The sequence below is a fragment of the Numida meleagris genome, chromosome 4 (genome assembly GCF_002078875.1).
Source record: "Numida meleagris isolate 19003 breed g44 Domestic line chromosome 4, NumMel1.0, whole genome shotgun sequence".
Lineage (NCBI taxonomy): Eukaryota > Metazoa > Chordata > Aves > Galliformes > Numididae > Numida > Numida meleagris.
The window spans coordinates 30,286,915-30,300,205 of NC_034412.1; the positions used below are offsets into that span (position 1 = coordinate 30,286,915).

Sequence of the window (13,291 nt, forward strand, 5' to 3'; positions counted from 1 at the left end):
TTCAATACACTACAAGACTGATAAATTAAAACTTACTTTTCAGCTAGTACTCCAAAATAACATGGTATTTTATCTCTAAACTATTAATTATACATGAGACATCTACTACATATTTTAGAAGTAATCAGTGAAGAATCTGCTGAAGCATAACTGGAAATAGCAGATGTTCTACAAGCAAAAAAAAAAAAAGTTTCAGCACAAAAAACTAGAAGTGATACAGTACTAACAAATGATTACTACCCAAACATCCATTTTTTACTAACACCAGAAATGGTTAAGCATGCCTTTAAGGTTGCTGAATGGCAGTAATAGCAGATCTGAGAATCCTCATTTTCAGCTATCTATAACTTGGTTGCATCACCAGAATAGAGATGCTTCCCTAGTAAAGCTCAGACCAGGGAAACATCTACCACAGATTACAGCATTACGAAAATGATCTGTCATCCTCAAAGACTTAGAATTCCTGGAGAAGCCTTATGTGAGAATAACAATCAAGAAAATGTTGCAAGCAGCTGTGTATAGTAATAGTCAAGGATGGACACAAAGTGTGAAATTGGCAAAACAAGGTTAAGGTTGTCAGCACATGCATAAAAACGTTCCCTTTACGCCTGGGATAAGTGGTCAACTAGCCAGCCCATGGTAGTGAACCTATGGCATATGCATTGACAATAGTGTAAATGTTCCAAATTATTTCACATTTCAAATAAGACAGGGCAGATGTGACAGGTTTAGGATCGTCCACCTAGAAGACCTGCATCAGCCGGCATTTGGTAATGGAATTTTGCTCACTCTGAGTTTCAGTTGGTCAATGCACTCCAGTAATTCCCCATAACCCATATGACAAAATACTAACAAATTTATCCAGGCATTCAAGTAAGAATGCTGGTATGCTGTTCCTCTGGGTAAAAATAATTTGTTATACAAGACAGCCAATTCTACAAATAGAATACAAAGCCTTGCCTTGGACACTGTTCAAGGTTTCACCTACAATTACTATTTATGTTTCCAAAAGGACCATCTCAGGAAATAGTATGATCAATCTCTAGGCAAACATTAAGAAGCAGGTGCTCATCAACCATCTGCAGAACAGTTATAGCCCCTGCTCAATCCAAAGCCAAGTCCTTGACATCTCTTTTCCTACTTTCCCTCAGAAACAGGTGCCAGCAATCACTCCAAAAAAGATGGGAGGAGAAAATAATGCAGCACATGACCTTGTTGTGCTTTCATCAGAGACTACGTGGCTTGCAGTCCTGGAATGCATGAACGCTGATATTCTAAACTAACAGCATCACCGGGGAGTCACTGGCTGCACTGTTTATATGCGGGAGAAGGAAAGAAGACAACTAAATCAAAACAACAATGGAACAAGAAAACCTTGAGTGACAACAACTTAGTGGCCTGCAGTAAGATCCGTGTAAAACTAACCTAGCTAAAGAACACATTTCAACCAATTTTAAAGCCTCTTTGCTCTTATATTTTACAGTAGCACTGTGTGAAAATACACAGCCACTGAACCTCAATTTCTCTACATGACTGAGAATACTGAAGACAGCGATGTCACTTTAGCTACAATAGAATGTTTTACATCTTTACATTTTACATCTTTACATGTCTAAGGCCTTTGCAAATAAAACTCTCCAGTATAATCAAAGGCATGGTTGTTTTCAGGAACATATAAAGCTCCAATCCAAATATCATGATGCTTTTATGTAGTGTTCTAGTGGAGGCTTGCATGAGTGACTGTCAACATCATTCTGACAGAGACGCTGTGGAAACCAAGCAACTTTTTTCAATTTCCCATTAAACCAGAACCTGGCAGTTTTGAAGCTCTAATACTTCTATGTTTGCTTTTATATTTAAGCTTATTTATACAATGCATGGCACACAGTGAAATGGGATGTCTATTTTTAAGTGTAGTTACAATAAGCAGCTACTGAAATCTGGTCATGCATTTCCATTTTCTTACTATTTTCTCATACAAAACCTCTTCTCATCTTGACCTTAGTGTTCAGCCAAAGTTTGTTTATGAAAACTGTAGCACATGTTTAGGCCAGATATTTTTGTAGGATTCACTAGCACCATAGAAAATAGCTGTGTTTAAACCCACTTCATATTGTCAGATAGATTTACATCACTGCAATACTTAAATTTCTGCACTGGCTCTTGTCTGATTGAAGTAGAGACCCAGAGTTTTATATTCAAACACCTTCATCATACTACTTCCCAGAACAGTTATGTTTCCATGGAAGCAAGAGATGCAAAGACAAAGAAACTGTCACAAAAATAGCATGAAATTATGTAATTAAATTCCATAAAAGAGAATGACTAAGGGGTTTACAGCTTTGAGAAAAAGATATGCTTGCCCAAATTTTCTCAGCCATCATAGTCAACACAACACAGATACTGGAAGTGTCATTTATGTTGTTAACTAAAAACAAAAGCTTAAAAGCATGTTTTCAATACTAGGGAAGATATCCATTATAATAATATGAGAACCTGGAAAAACATGTCAACAAAAAAATTTCAAGAACAAATTTGAATATGAAAGAAGCTTTTCATGCTTATATTTAGGAAGAGTAGCAAAAGCAGGGGTGGAAAACAAAAAGAAAGTGATGCATGAAAACCATTACTGGCAGAAAGAGAGGAGATTCAGAAATTATTAGGTATTAAAAATGAAAATTGCACATGAACTCCAAAAAGCCGGGGAATTACGTCTGTTATACAGTCTCTCTTAAATTATCACTAGATTAATAGAGAGCAACTTCAAGAGTTGACTCCAAAAGCAGCTCTTTCTGAAAAGAGAAGATCATGCCAGATAACCAAAGGTGGGAGGAGCATACTACATCACATTTCTGCATCTGCTGCCAACCTTAACATCACCACTTCCACCTGAACCAAGCACATTCCTCCATCCTTGTTCCCTGGCTCTGTTTATTCGTTCCATCTGAAGGAAAAAAACAATAAAGGAAAACATAATTCAAGGAATCACTTCAAGTAAAAATTACGATTCACTATTAACACATTTTAAACATATTTTACCCTTTCTTTTTCCAATCTTCTTGTTTCCTCTGCCTTCAGTAAACTGATCTGCAATGCATAAGGATTAAATATATTTAGTAACTGGGAAACTGAACTACTGCCATCTCCTAGGCAACACAACACATGTCACTAGAATTACTATTGGTGTTTAAAAAATAATTTAAAAGGGCGTCCCAAGTATCTTGTCTACCTGATCTCTCTGGCGTTTCTCTTTTTCAGGCAATTCTAACCTTTTCTTTTTTGAAGGCTCCTGAAAAATAAGCATATAATTTGGTATTTATTGCTCAGCCATTGTTCTGTGAAGCATCTGTCAAGACTGGTTAGTATTCCACTTGCTGGGTTATGTCCATGAAGATAAAAATCATTGCTAGATAATGATTGGAAGAAAAAGATAAGGAGGAAAGGTTTGAAGGTTTTGTTTTGTCATTCTTGCTTTGGACTTTGCTTTTGCTTAGATTGAAAATTAGCATGAAGTTTTGTGATACCTCAAACATTTTCCTCCTTTCTCCTCCTGGAATAATTTTCTTCTTTGGAGTTGGAAAGGCCTAGATAAAAGGTGAAACTTAAAATTAGATAGCACAATGCTAGAACGAGAGAAAAATTTTTAAAAAAATCTTAAACCCACATCTTCGTATGTGCAAAATTGGGTTAAAAATAATTCATTAGTTGGGAAGTTGTAAATGCTACTGTACTTGTTCATCCTCTGCTAAGAGCTCCATCTTGAAGGCTGAAGATAGTAATTTAAGATCTGTTTCATCTCAGTTTTTCTTCTCTGGCAGCATCATTCCACGTTATAATCTTTTCATGGTCTTTGACAGTCCTTAGATATTAAGATAGTCTTTTTTTTGGAGAACAAATTTATTAGGTTATCCTTAGGCTTTGTCCTGTTACCCACAGAAGATGGGAACAAAGCCACTATCGAATGTCTGGTAAAGAAGCAGTTATACATAATAAGCTATGCTGCTTATTCTAATCTTCTCAAAAAGTGATGTTTACTCAAAGCATGGTGCCTTTTTTTCCTGACTCAACAAGAACACAGCTTGCTTCCTAAGATTTTTTTCTGACAATCTAAAATCCTATCAGATTAGTACTTTTCAATTACCTCAAAAAACTGACTCAAGTCTCTAAAAGGCTTCTACGCAGTTCAACTACAGTGCATTCACGTAATAACACTAAACACGTGATGATGTTGCATGTTTTGTTAGAAATCCACATGTGACCTGCATAGCTAGCCTGGAACAACAGCAAGGAGGATAAAACATGTATTATGCTGTAGCCATTATTTCTAGCCTGTATCGTGTCCCTTGCTATTACGTACATTCCACACAAAGGATTACCTTAAAGTTGTAGCACTGCTGTGCAAAATTTTTTCCTCAGTGTTCACCCTGCCATAACAAGGGCTTTCAGTCTCTGTACATGCAGGTTCAGTGCTAGTTTGTGAAACTGAATACCAACAGCAGCAGAACAGCATACGATTGCACAACCAAGCCTTACATGGGAAAAAGCATCATGGTCGCATAAGGACACACAAGTTTTTGCATTCACTTCCTCTTGCTCTCTTTTTCCAGCTGCACACGATAAGCAAATGAAGCCCGTGAAATCCCTGGTACAAGTTCAAAAGATTCAGAGATTACTGGAGGATTAGGGGAACACTATCTCAGGGCTCCTTTTCTGTTCATCTATCAAATAAGACATCAAATTTCATGGACAGTTATCTCAGTATTATGTTTCCCCAAATGCCACGTGGAGAATAAAACAAACAAGCAAATCACTTGTTCAGAAGACAATTTGAATTGTTTCCTCAGGCTAAGAGTAGGAAATGCTGACGTAGGAGCTTCTTGGTTACTAGTCGCATGGAACGTGCATAACTAGTTCTTGTATCATGAAATATCTCCTGGCCATTCAGTAATTAAGAAATACCCATAAACATTTTTATGTAATAGGGAATATGGAGAAAGATGACTGGAAAAAAAAGGATCAGTAGTACTGTATGAAGAACCATTTCTCATTAGATCATAGAATTAAGCCTGGCAAACTCTTAATGATTACACAATTATCTGGTTGACAACACTTGAGAAAATTACTAGAAAGTCCAGTGAAGTTTGAAAACTGGAGATTGTTTTTGAACACTGAAGAAATACGCAAAGATTATTATATCAAGATCATTGGCACAGAATATCTGACAGATTTCCAATATTTCTAAGAGCGGTCAACATCAACAGAGAAGCTAACCACATATGCAAAGCACACCTAACTCATTAGTGGAATTAGACAGCAAGCTTCAGGTAGCAGCCTCCAAAAATCATACTTAAACAAAATCAGTGACAGAGCAAGACAAGCATTTACAATAGTATTTCTTCTCTAGATCCTTTGTTCATATAAATGACATTTTGAAAAGGAACATATAATATTTTCACATTGTTTAAATACAGCATTAGTGAAACAGTTCAATTAACTCAATTCAATTAACTTAGTTACCTGCCTAAGTTTAATCAATGTCTTTTTCTCATGAAGCTTTTTGGGTGCGTCATAACGCTTCTTCATCGCTAAAGGCACTCCATATTTTGCAGCAGGTTTGGTAATTTTCTGAGCTGGTGCAACTGAAGCCGAGATTTGTCCTTGAGCTGGTCTTTTAGCTTAACAAGAAGAGACTGTTTTACAGCTATATCCACGCCAGTCAGTATAGTGTATTTCCCTTGCCCTAGGTACTGGAACAGCAGAGTCAAAGGAGAACCGATGAACTACTAACATTTCATTCATGTGAGCTGGCTGTGTAAATGTAATATATCCAGGTATCCAAAGCAGCTCTTCTAATTATTGTGTTTAGTAACAAACAGCAGAACACAATCCCTGAGCTTTTCACTTTCACCACTTCATTTTACACTGGAGAACTGAAACTTACTCAAGCTGCCAGATACTTTTACCCAGTTGTAATGAACACGGAGAAAAGTTTTCCCAACATAATCAAGAGGCACTGGACTGCAACTTGCAAAACTCAGCTCAGCACAAGATGAGTTTTAAAACAACTGCAGTTTCAATGGCCTCCAGGAATATTGTTTCTCATGAGAAGTTCCAGAAAATATTCCAATTAAATCTTATGAATTTGATTCTGTGCTAGTAGGGTTCTCATACTACAGAACAGCAGTGAAGTACGTTCAATACACTATCAAATAATTTCAAGAAAGTAAAATAAAAAAAAAAACTAAGAAAAAAAAGCATGAACTAACTGTTGTAGGAAAACAATGGCATGACTATCTTGAAAAAGTGAACAACAATCTAATTTGCCACCAGTTGCAAAAATTCTCTGGCTCTGGGCTGAAGTTAGGGCGTAATCTTGGAGTCTACATCAAAACCTCAAAGCCCCCACTTTTAATAAGGAATAGGATTTCTCAGTACCCGTTTGTCATTAATAAGGCAAAAAAAAAAAGTACAATAACAACATACGATTTGTTTCTACTATTTGCAGTCTTCACTATCATCTTAAATTATAGGAGCGTAACATACTGCAAGAGGAAAAAGTACATCTAAAATATTACAAGCTCAAGGACTTCATTACCACGATTTGTTCTCTGTAAATATCCAGCTCCCCACTGAAAAAAAAAAAACCATAATAAACTGCTTCCCTCCCTTTTCTCTCCCCCAGACTTCTAGAATCAGTTATAAGAACACACCAAAACCAATACAAGAACAAAGATAGGCATATTATCTTGCCAGATTCGAAAGCTAAAGCATTTCACATATTTACTTACCCAGAGCAGCATTTGGTCCAAACTTGTGAAACATTTTGTGACTGAATTCTTCTGCAATAAGCTAGAAAAAGAGTTCAAATGTTAGCCAAGAGTATTTATGTTTAAAGCTAGAAAGAACTCATTTTCAGCGGAGTCGGTATACCTTTTTCAGTTAAACTTCTAACTGCTAATATTTAATAAAACTTGAAGTGAATAGTAAGTTCAATACTAAACTGTATTCAATATAGGATCACTAGCATTGAAATGAAGTTGGATTTGTTATTTTCAAATGTTTTTGATGTAGAATCATAGAATCACTTGAGACGGGAGAGAACCTTAAATGTCACCCGGTCCAACCCCCCCCTGCAATGAACAGGGACACCTACAGCTACATCAGGTACTCAGAACCTGGTCTTGTCTCCAAGGATAGGGCTTCCACCACCTCTCCATGCAACCTATGCCAGCGCCTCACCACTCACGTTGTAAAAAATCTCCTCCTTATATCCAGTCTAAATCTCCCCCCTCCTAGTTTGAAACCATCTACCTTTGATCTATCACAAGTGACCCTGCTAAAGAGTCCATCCTCCTCCTCCTTATTCTTTTAAATATAGAAAGGCTGCTATCAAGTCTCCCCAGAGCCTTCTCTCCTCTGAGCAAACTGAATCATTAATTGAAAACAGAAATATTAATCAAATCACTTTTACTTAACTATTTAGTCTGGTTTTCAGGTTGCACGTTACCTTAACTGTGACCTAAGAAACTAGAATAAAGTTGAAGTATGCATCACCATGTATTTCATGAACAGTCTGTTCTGTATTAATGTATAGTTCTCACATTTCACTTGAGTCTCTCAGACAGCCTGTGTCAAAGCACAGTCCTTTAGAGACTTCTGCAGATTTTAGCTTTTCTATGCCTTCCAAGAAGGGAAGAAAAATATGAGATACGTATATACATAGAATATCTAGGAATAACATAAATGGGGTTTAGTCTTTGAGCTTTTTATACACGCCGAAAAAATGAAGCTTTAGAAAACAGTCTCACTGAAATAAATATTGACTACAGACAAAACATTTATAGATTATCCTCACATATCATCTTGAATATCGCATGTAGCTCTGAATCCCTTATCTCAAACATCATGTACTAGAGATGCAAAGGGTTCTAAGAAGAGTAGCAAGAATAATTAACAGCATACAAAAGCTTCAGTACAAAGAATAAGTTAGATCTCCAGCCTGTAAAAAGATGACTTGCAATGTAATAGAGGTCTAGAATACTACATGGGATTTTGCAAAGAAACACAAAAGGGCAGAAATGATAATTCCAATATAAAAAGTGTAGAATACAACCAAGGGCAAGGAGGAAGCTTTAGAATAAGCAATACCAAAGCTGTCTGTGATAGGCATACCTGTTCTATCACAGGTAGCAGACTTGTGACTATGAAAATTAAGAAAGGACTTATATAAGCATGGAAGACTGATTTTCTGACAGTTAAGAGCAGCATTTCAGCAACAGTTGTGATGTTCTGAAGATGACAGAACCATGGAGGATCTCTTTAGTTCAGACCAGGGAAAGCAGAGGACAACAGTATACGTATGCACCAGTTACCAACACATTCAATAAGAGATGTTTCCTGGTCATTTCTTCCTCAGCCTTTTTTTGCAGATTTCTAATTTGAACACGTCAGTGAATCAATTGTCAAAATTGTGCATAAGTATTTGTACTCAATCTAAGAGAAGATACTGACATTATCAGGTAGTAGTCTATTACCAGTTATACTGTGTCTGACTAACAGCAAATAGAAGTTTCGCTCTAGCTGCTATAAGTAAAATCTGATCAAGCTTTTACTTTTTTAAAAGACTGATTTTCTACTATTTTTACAACTGTGCTGTAAAGACTTCTGAATCGGGCCTTTCACTGGAACTTTAGTATGAACTAGCATTAGCTGAAAGTTTACTTCATATACAAATGAAATTCCAATTATAGATGGTCTTCTCCCAAGATTTCTTCAGGTTAGAATTAGAGTCCATCATAATTCTTTGTATTTTATGAGGTCTTCTCTTGCATTAATTCTCTTCATGTCCTTTCTCTTCCTGTATTTACTTACCTCATACATCACTGCTCGTTGCTCTTGATCTCTTTTGATTAGATTTACATTAAAATAGCTTGAATAGATGTCAAATTATATCAATAGATCCTAAATAGAATATTGAATAATTTCTTCTAGGTCATGTATACAAGATAAATTCAAACATCACGTTTACTTAGCAATATTTCACAAAACAAGCTTTCAGGCAATTCCAAATTGCCAACAACAAATGGATTGAAGAAATTACAATTAAGATTTGATGCTCAAGTCATTGACAATACCATTTCATGAAACAAATGTGGATATAAGCAAATGAACATCTGACTCAAAATTCCTCCCTGTATACAAAGACATACAAAATAATACTCTTAAGATAATGTCAATTCAAATTTGTTTGTGAAACTACCAAATACTTCAGTAAGTTGAAACTGTTCATTTTTATTTTTTGCAGTTCACAGTAACAACTCTTTCTTCTCTCAACTGAAAAGGTTTGCGTAAAAGCTTTAGGAAATACCATTACTCCAGCTTCTCATACTGTATATTGACACTAGAATAAAGAATAGTCCTAAGATGTCTTATTCAGATTAAATTATAACCAACTCCATACCTGTGGAGTGAGAAATTTTTCAACCCGTTTGGCTATGAAGTTCTTCTCCAATATGGAGTTTACTGATGGTCTGTCCCTAGGGTTCCTTTTAAATAACTGTGACAGTAGATTACGTAGGTCATAGGAATAATGCGTAGAAACAGGAGGAAAAGATCCAGAGATTATCTTCAGTACCAAGTTCTTCATGTTACCAGCTTCAAACTGTATCATGAAAGAAAACCAGACAGTTACTACACGTTACTGCTTGCCTACATGTAAAGCTGAATAAAAGGTGAAGGAGGAAAAAAAAAAAAAAAAAAAAAAAGAATACAGTCAAGCACAAAAAAGCCCACACCTTCTTCTGCCTGGGCATACCAAAACCTGTTTCCAAGGTCATCAACAGTTTTCATCAATAGTTTAAAATAATTTGCTGCCAAGTATTCCACTTTTATGCAAGTGTATTACATTACAGCTACTTCATGCCATATTTATATGTATTTTGCAAGCAAATATGTGTTCTCCCCCAGATCCAGATGAATAGCAATATGCAGTTAAGTATAAATATAATTATATAACAATATCTGCTTGATCTTCTCTGCTCTTCAGAACACTTTCCACTACATGCTTTCTGCTCTTTTTAGAACAGCACATTTCAATTGAAAGAATGTAAAACATTCACAGTTATTCAGTGTGGAATCCAAAGGAATGTTTAGACTAGCTCGAACTCAGGAGGCAGCACACATCATTTCAATTCCTTTGAACAGTTCAAAGGAAACAGCGTGTGTCACAGTTTACAGAAAACAAATCGCTATCACCCTTCAGAGAAGCAACTTCGTCAATACTGATGTCTCAGAAAAGACAATGTAATAAGAAATTGCAAAAGCTTTCATGTTATCTTTATGCCCTAACCTTTTTTTTCCCCCCCAAATGGACATTTTGTTATAATCTTATTTCTTTTAATAAAAATAATTACTTCTTAAATAAACCAAGTCAACCAAAAATGTTTTTTTCTTCCCATCCTAACTGGAAAGAGAATGATACAGAATCAAATTTAAAAAAAACAAAAGCAACTCCTTCACTTCAGAATTTTTTTTTTTTAAATAAAAAACCATGAGTCTTCTAAACAGAAGCGTACAAATCCACCTACACCAAAGCTGGCAGTCTAAATTTAGGTCTCCTTAGTTTCAATGAAGATGTCAAGCTTTTGGAAGGTTTGTTAACGCACCCAACAACCTTTCAGCTAACTCAACCTCACTGAATATCTACCTTGAAAGCAGAAAACAAACAAACCAAAACAAACAAAGCAAAGAGACTGGCATGAATCAAAACACAGTACATGTTTGTTGGTACACGAAAAGAAAATTAAGATGTTGAAGGTAATTTTAAATAATCACGAAAGCCCTGAATCAATGGAAATACATGTGCAGAACAGCAGGAAAAACCTCTGACATGGTTGTTCTTTCAAAGAAACAAGAAGTTTCTACTCACTGCATGTTTAAGCGTGCACATTTCATAGAGAACGCAACCAAGGGCCCAGATATCACTAAAACAAAAAGAACACAAAAAGAGTTTGTGGTGGGTTTAAGGCCACCAAATAACTTATTTACCAAATTCTTTATCTTTGAAAAGGAAAATAAAATGTAATATTTTGAGTAGATTACAGTTTCCCTAGAATGTACATCCTCTACTCCTCAAAGCACAAAACCTCACCAACCAAAGAAACAAACAAATAAAATTAACAATCAAAACCACGGCCGATCTGAAAAGCAGATGGGGTTATTTGGCTCCAGATCTTATACTTTTTCATTTGCACCGCTCAGATCAGAGAAACCAGACAAACTGTGGGTAAAGGTTTATTTTCTCTAAATGTAGACATTTACTTGAGATCTTTGAATTTTAGAAAAAGAAACCCACTACTGAACGCGGCAAATACAATTCTTAAATTGAATTAAACAGCTCATTTACTCTGTCTGACATTGGCTTACATTACCCACACTCGCTAGAGAATTGTAGAATTTAGTTCGAATACAACTGGACAAGAAATCCCATGTAAGAGAAACTAAGAAATGAGGAGATATAATCATTGTTATCTTTTAAGAAAACAGTAACGTACTCGTAAAAATGGACCTATTTCAGTAGCTTAATGCAGAGTAAGACTAACTAGATACTGAACACTTAAATTACCTTAAGGATACCATTACCATACACAGCCTACTTGTCAAGGTAATAAATGTATAAGAGAACTACTTGAAGTATGACTACTCATGCATGTGCTTAAAAGTAACCCAATTACTGTGTTCGTATTTCTTTCTTAATGTGGTTTCCCATTCATAGATTAAGACAGTTATGTGTACACAGGCAAAAGCAGAGACAAAATTAAGATGATAGCTAGATTTAGAAGTCAAAGCACTACGTTAAGTCATCTCTGCATCGTGCTGTTTTGTATTACACAAATCCACTAAGGTCCTGCCTGTACAGTGAGGCTCTGTTTTCTTAGGTAAGAGACAAACTATCATCATCACATGAATAGACAGCCTTGCATTTCTAAAGAACTCACTTTCCTCTCCTCACCAAAAATATTTAATAAAGTGGTTATTAGTACCTTTTATTGTTGTAAGGCCTGTTCTGGCATATTTCAGGTGATAAATAGTATGGTGTTCCTATGCAAGTGCGAGCCAATTCCACAGTGCTATGAAAAAAGTAAGAACAAACATTAACTCACACAAAGTGCACAAATTACGTTTTCCTAAATCAAAGTAATTTCGATTATATCCGAGAAATCAGCACTAAAAAAAGAATTACCTGTTCAGAACTCTTGCGATTCCAAAATCTCCCAGCTGTATTGTTCCATCTTTGGTTAAAAATATATTCTTGGTATAGAAATTTTAAGAAGTCTGTTAATCGAAACATTCATACAATTGCACACTTTTTGTTCTCAGAAAACATTATTTTTAAAACGTGCTATCATTCAATTACTCTGAAATCACTAGCATTAATGTCACTGACCGTGAATCACCAGACTTATTCTTGTCCTGCTTTACCGTAATTATAGAAAACACTGCTGAATATTGTAAAATACAATTACTTAAGGAGATAGAAAAAGTCTACTCTGGTAATACTGAGAGAGCTTCTTTTCCTTGTCTGTTTGTAAAAATGCCATTTAAACCTCTTCTGTACAATTCTGAAGAAAAAAACATTTCCAGTACTAAAAGTGTTTGAAAAGATTGTTTTCACTAATTTACCAACTTCCACTATCAAGATATAGATGTAATCACTTCGGAAGTACACTCAGTTTTGAAGAAAAGTGACCTACATACCTGTGACTTTATGTCGCGATGTAAGATTTTTCTATCATGTATATGTTTTAGTGCTAAACAGATCTGTACAAACCAATCCAGAATCTACGTACAAAAGAGAAAACGTAACATCAGCAACTTGGTTTATCTAAAAGTTTCTCCAGTTATGTTACTGAAGACATCATCAAATCAGTTCTATAAGATTTTTACCCTCTTCCCACAAAGCTGTTTTCATTTATAACACGCTACCATTAAGGCCTTAGCAGTACTGACCCCATAATAGATTTTTCTAAGAAAAAAGCATGTTACCCGAGTTACATGTTAAAATTATTATTATTATCAAATTATTATTTCATTACATGTAGTGTAGCAAACAAAATGCATACAATACAAATTAAATTGGCAAAAATGTTCCAAACAATGAACTTGCTGCACTGATTAGAGCAAAAGCATGATCTTTAAGATGCAAGTATGTTTTATGCATTTTACCTTATAAATTAAAAAAATCGCACAAATCAGATTTCAATGAGAAAAGCAAAAAACAATATATAATTAG

The 13,291-nt window shown here is 35.4% G+C and overlaps 1 protein-coding gene across 9 annotated transcripts in view; it reads right to left on the reverse strand.

Annotated features, from left to right (window-relative positions):
* NEK1 (NIMA related kinase 1) overlaps positions 1-13,291 on the reverse strand; it is a 46,734-nt gene that overhangs the window by 28,138 nt on the left and 5,305 nt on the right. For 7 of the 9 annotated variants that reach the window (XM_021396917.1, XM_021396922.1, XM_021396921.1 and 4 more), the window contains 11 exons: positions 12,757-12,840; positions 12,242-12,309; positions 12,042-12,128; positions 10,928-10,982; positions 9,461-9,661; positions 6,789-6,849; positions 5,518-5,675; positions 3,525-3,584; positions 3,230-3,289; positions 3,040-3,087; positions 2,870-2,944 (listed from right to left, as the gene is read on the reverse strand). In XM_021396917.1, coding sequence (XP_021252592.1) covers positions 2,870-2,944; positions 3,040-3,087; positions 3,230-3,289; positions 3,525-3,584; positions 5,518-5,675; positions 6,789-6,849; positions 9,461-9,661; positions 10,928-10,982; positions 12,042-12,128; positions 12,242-12,309; positions 12,757-12,840 — 957 coding nt within the window. Of the gene's footprint in view, positions 1-2,869; positions 2,945-3,039; positions 3,088-3,229; positions 3,290-3,524; positions 3,585-5,517; positions 5,676-6,788; positions 6,850-9,460; positions 9,662-10,927; positions 10,983-12,041; positions 12,129-12,241; positions 12,334-12,756; positions 12,841-13,291 lie in introns of all 9 variants that reach the window. The other 2 variants (XM_021396925.1, XM_021396919.1) reach the window with 2 other exon arrangements.